This window comes from Citrus clementina, unplaced genomic scaffold (genome assembly GCF_000493195.1).
Source record: "Citrus clementina cultivar Clemenules unplaced genomic scaffold, Citrus_clementina_v1.0 scaffold_1, whole genome shotgun sequence".
NCBI lineage: Eukaryota > Viridiplantae > Streptophyta > Magnoliopsida > Sapindales > Rutaceae > Citrus > Citrus x clementina.
In genome coordinates this window covers 3,263,620-3,269,184 of record NW_006263303.1, presented here as the reverse complement: position 1 = coordinate 3,269,184, position 5,565 = coordinate 3,263,620, and the positions used below count along the sequence as shown (strand labels likewise).

Here is a 5,565-nt window from a genome sequence, read left to right as displayed (position 1 = left end):
ATAAAAAAAAAAAAACCAGGAAAAGATGAAAAAAAAAAAGAAAAAAAGACTGATAGATGAAAACCTCCACGCCAAGCAACGGCTCGGGTGCCTTCTCTCTTTTTCAGGCTTTCCGTTTAATTCAAGCAAAAAAGTTAAAATTTTTATGTATGAAAAATAAACATTAAATAACAAAAATATATCCCGTTGCAAATCCGTTGTTCCGAGGAGACTCGCACGGGCATTCGTGTACAGTGTACTCAACCCCTTGCCCCACCTTAATCAGTCTTTACTAGTCGATGCGTGACACGTGTTGCCACAGCGGACGTTCATGGGTCCAACTTACATGCACTTCCGTTCACGCATGTTTGCTACGCTTACACAGTTACACAGTGGATCACTAATGTTGTGCATATATTTTTAAAAAATAAAAAATAAAGGTACAGAATTCACTGGTAAGTAACTACAACAAGTTCATGATCGTACCCATCATGCAAAAAAAAAAAAAAATTCATGATCCTACGTGGCAAAGTGGGTAAAAAAGTGAAGACCGAATTGGCAGGTTCTCAATTAGCGGGCTACACGTTAGAAAGATCCCGAGCGTTGATGTGATCCAGTTGAGCTGTGAACGTCGTGCTTGCAAGTGGGGTTTCAATTTAATAAGCAAATTAACAGGGGTAGAAAATAGAAAAAATATATTATTAAAAAGTTTTTTTTTAAAAAAAGGAGATAATATCAGATAAAAAGAAAAAAAAAAGCACAATCCCCAAGGAAAATAAAAGCAAAGGAATCGGGCTGTAAACTTGGACGCTAATGCACAAGCCTCAGCGGCAAACCAGCTAGATCGGTTCCTAAGGGGTTGAATATGAACACTTAATCACCCTTTACTCAGCTAGTTAATTACCTGATTACCCAGTTAATAATAAAAAAAAATAAAGCTAACGTTAATTGTTTACTCTTTAAGTCGCGTAGATAGTTTCATCAAGTGAATTATATAAACTGACCAAATTGCCCGAGTCTGTGATCGGTATTGTGATTTGCAAGCAACTTAAAATTAGTATGATTGTGTGGGGTATGGTATGTGCGTTGAGAGTTTTATTTAATCCACCTTGATGATGATCATAATCAACATCATCACGTGCGGTCAATTTCATTCTCGAGGGCCAGCCCCCTAAAACAAAGGTTGAAAACTCAAAAGCGATAATTTGTTGGGTCATGTAATTAATTAAGGTGTGAGATATGAACATTTCAACGGTTTTGATCGATTCACAAGGGGAAGAAATTAAAACGTTTATCCAATCATGGATTAATAGTATAATCGGAATTTACCTTATTAACCCGAAAGGACACAATTGGTAAAACCCAACATAAAAAGTCCCCAAAAGAAAAAGGGTACTAAAGTAACTTCGTACAAGATTTTCCCTTTAATTCAATTAAAGCCTCTTTAATTATAATTAATAAATTTATTACCACTTTTAATTTTATTTTCTTTTAAAAAAAAAAATTATTGTCCTCGTCAAAATCCTCCATTTTAGCTGTCCGCCTGTCCCCTTCAAACGCAAATAAACCCTCTCTCTCTCTCTCTCTCTCTCTCTCTCTCTCTCTCTCTCTCTATTGGCAGAACCAGAACCAAAACTGCGAACACTTCTCTCTCATCACATTTCTTCTAACTTCACTCTCTCCGGTTTCCCTTTTCCTGAATTGGCTGCCTCGACGTGAACATACGCACACAAAGGGAAAAAGGAGAAGAAGAAGAAGAAAGAAATAAAAGAAACCAATAGTAATGGAAGTGCCAGAATTCTTTCAGGGAAGTTATTGCGCACAATTTTCAGCTGAAAAGCACCATTCGTTGGATTCTAATAAGAGTAGCAACGGCGGCGACCATTTCATTGTTGAGGAGCTCTTGGACTTCTCTAACGAAGACGCTATTCTCACTGACGCCGCGGCTTTTGATGACGTCACCGCTAATTCCACCGACTCTTCGACTGTAACCGTCGTCGATAGCTGCAATTCGTCGTCGTTTTCCGGCTGTGGCCCCAACTTTCCCGGTGAAAATAACGGGTGCCGTAATTTCTCTGACGCTCACTTCTCTGGCGACCTCTGCGTCCCGGTAATTCATTACATGCAAAGAATTTTGATTATTATTATTATTTTTTTTCATTTATAAATAATGGTCAGCGAATTTGCATGGCAATTTTTTTTTTAAAGCGAAGTTGTTTTGTTTTTTTTTTAACAGTACGATGATTTGGCTGAGCTAGAATGGCTGTCGAATATAGTGGAGGAATCATTCTCGTGCGAGGACCTGCAAAAGCTACAGCTGATATCGGGGATGAAAGCCCGGTCCGACCATTCATCCGAAACCTGCCAATTCCAGCCCGGAACAAACCGAATTAATCACGGCAGCACTAACACCAGCAACAACACGAACGCTAATCCCAATAACCCAGTATTCAACCCGGAAATGGCGGTCCCCGCAAAGGCCCGAAGCAAGAGGTCCCGGGCGGCCCCATGCAGCTGGGCCTCCCGGCTTCTGGTGCTCAGCCCCCCCGAGTCGACGTCCGAGCCTGAAATAATCCCCACGGGCCTACCTCCGCCTCCGCTTCAAGGCAAAAAGAGTGTGAAAGCCTGTGGTTCGAAGAAAAAGGACAGCGGCGACGAAGGGAATGGAGAAGGAAGAAAATGTTTGCACTGTGCAACTGATAAGACCCCGCAATGGCGAACGGGGCCGATGGGCCCAAAGACGCTTTGCAATGCCTGTGGAGTGAGGTACAAGTCGGGGCGGCTGGTCCCCGAATACCGGCCCGCTGCTAGCCCGACTTTTGTGCTAACAAAGCACTCGAATTCGCATCGTAAGGTGCTCGAGCTGAGGCGTCAGAAGGAGTTGCAAAGGGCACAGCAGCAGCAACACCAGCAGCAGCAGTTTATGCACCACCACCATCACCATCAGAATATGATGTTTGATTTATCCAACGGTGATGATTACTTGATCCACCAACACGTTGGGCCCGATTTCAGGCAGCTCATTTGATTGTCCAGTGGATGCTAGAGTAGGAGACTTCTGCTGGAGCTTTTAAGTTAGTGTCGTTAGTGAATTTCGTGATTTTTCCAATTTTAAAATTTTCTTTTAGGGAGTAATTTAAATTTTTCCTAACTCTTTTTCGAATTTTTGGTAGACTTTTACTGTTCTCTTATTTCTGGCTTTTTTTTTCTCTTTTTTTTTTTTTGGAAAATTAAGGAAACCCAAATTTTCTTAATTCGGGTAATTAAACTTTCGTTTTCTGTTTTCAATTTTTTTTTTTAAAGTTCATTCTATTAGTGAAGATTCAGAGAAAGCAAGAGAGTATACAAAGTCTAAAAATTGTTGATTAGTTGCTTTAATTTTTATTTGATGGGTTAATTAACTGAACAAGACTAGTATACTGTGTACAGTTCTATGGACCAATGACTTCTTCTGGCGTTTGAAAGACACCAAGAAGATAGGAACACCTCAGAGCCCCCATACTTTTGTCATATTATTCTAGGGTAATCGGGGCTAAGCTAGCATCATTTTTTAGGGTGAGTTAAAATCTTTTAGTTACTATTCAGGTTCGTGATACGTTTGAGATAAACCAACAATTCATCCTAATTAGGAGGGTTTTCTTTAATTATAGGGTCTTGTTTGAAATTTTCAAATCAGGCATGCAAACTAGAAAATTTGTGTAATTAAGTAATAAATTATTTTCAAAAATATAGCCCGAGTTAGCCACCCTTTAACTTCGCCTCAGAGGGTAATAGATACATGTGTTCCATTTAAGTTTTTTTTTTTTTTTATATATATATACATTTAAGGACATCAAACATATTATTACATTTTAATTTTAAAAATTCACGATGCAATTAATTTTCTAAAAATAACAACAGAGGAGTTGAACTCGTGTTGTTAGACCGTTAACGGCCTAAATTAGAAGAATCTATATATACTTTTTAAAACATTTATTGAAGTATGTTATATACTTATGCAAACTTAGGATATTTGTGTCTATACTCCTTATATATATATATAAAAGAAGTCATGTTTACATACGCAAATTTAAGCATCGAACCGTTAAAAACACCTGAGCAATATGTAATATGCAGATTGTATATGGAAGTGATGAGTAAATATTAATTAGATAAAAAGTAAGGTGGGTCAACTTAAAAAAAAAATTGAGAGTTTATGCAACTCTATCAACATGAAATTCAGTGACAATCTGGAGAGGCCGGTGGGGAATGGAGGATTACCCAATTTTACAGAGAATGTTAGAAATCAAATGCCGATTCCTTAACAGATTTTTATTTTTGTATCGTTTTCTGATACTTAAAATGCAGTAGGCGATTCGTAGGGATATATATATATATATATATATATATATGGGGCATGAATTTCATTGCTCGATGATTTCGAGAAAAAAATTATTAAACAATGTTAAAAATGTTTTGTTATTAAACAAAATTAGAATCCAGTAGGTGAAGTGTAAAAGCTCGCCCTCCCCTCCATGCACACCACGTGAAAGTATAATTCAATTTCAAGCATGTATATATATATTTTCTCTTTAATTAAACCTCCCTATTAAATTGGTTAACCAAATATAGATGAATGTATGTGATTATTTCATAATTTATTCGAGATTTAATTCAATCTTGTCACTGATCTAGCTGATGGATGGGGGGTATCATTAATTGGGTACGTACGTGAATTAAGATAAATATATTTATTTTGTCTGCAGAATCAAAATTTTGTTAAAGGGAACAAATCTCGTTATTCCATGTGAGTAAAGATTGTGATTCAGACAATAAATCATAGGAGAATATGCCATTATTTATTTTTGACAAGTAATATTCCTTCTGGGTAAATGAAAACTGAAGAGTTTTAATATAATTTATATGTAGTTGACGGTACCTCTGTGTACGCACGATCCTAGGCATCGCTAATCCATAGGTGATAGGCCTCTTCTAGTTTAACTTTAATTAACAATTGCAAATATAAACGACTAATTATTCAATTAATTATATATATACATATATATTGTTAAAATAATTTTGATTCTTCGTATGAATGAATACTCCCATTTCTACATCTAATGTCCGCTTCTTTTGATGCATTTTCTCTTGTCTGATTTGCTAAACAACTCAAGATTTGTTTAAAAAGAAGCCATGGTAACAGCAAAATCGATAGTGGAATTATTTTAAATATTTACTACTAGCAGAGAGTTGTTGGAGGTTTAATTTGCATTATTATTATTGTATCTACACACATATATATTTATTAATATCGGTGTGAAGAGAAGCAAAGTTTGCGGTGATCACATGGCTTTACTTTCCATGCCTCATGCAGTGGTCAGCAGTCCCAGTAGTTTAATTAATTAATTAGGCATAGTTTATGAATCAAAGATGACATGCTTGTTAACAAATTAATGTACTGTGTGTTAGGGAATGGCTGCATGGGGATAAATAAACTAATTAAGCCCAGCAGTATAATAATTATTTGATGCAGATGTCTTCTACATTTTGTAAAAATTAACGCAAATTTAAGCTAATATTCAGTGATGAGTAGTTTTTTGATACGTG

The 5,565-nt window shown here is 36.6% G+C and overlaps 1 protein-coding gene across 1 annotated transcript; it reads left to right on the top strand.

Moving 5' to 3' along the window:
* Positions 1-1,548: 1,548 nt before the first annotated feature.
* Positions 1,549-3,069, top strand: LOC18055022 (GATA transcription factor 12). The gene is made up of 2 exons (XM_006450641.2): positions 1,549-2,089; positions 2,216-3,069. Exons 1-2 carry the CDS (start codon positions 1,763-1,765, stop codon positions 3,005-3,007), a joined length of 1,119 nt encoding a protein of 372 aa, XP_006450704.1. The 5' UTR covers positions 1,549-1,762; the 3' UTR covers positions 3,008-3,069.
* Positions 3,070-5,565: the final 2,496 nt, after the last annotated feature.

Bases quoted from the DNA above. Each gene is read 5' to 3' on its own strand.
- LOC18055022 (XM_006450641.2), top strand. From the start codon at position 1,763: ATGGAAGTGCCAGAATTCTTTCAGGGAAGTTATTGCGCACAATTTTCA. The intron at 2,090-2,215 runs GTAATTCATTAC...TTTTTTTAACAG, and splicing joins CTGGCGACCTCTGCGTCCCG to TACGATGATTTGGCTGAGCT.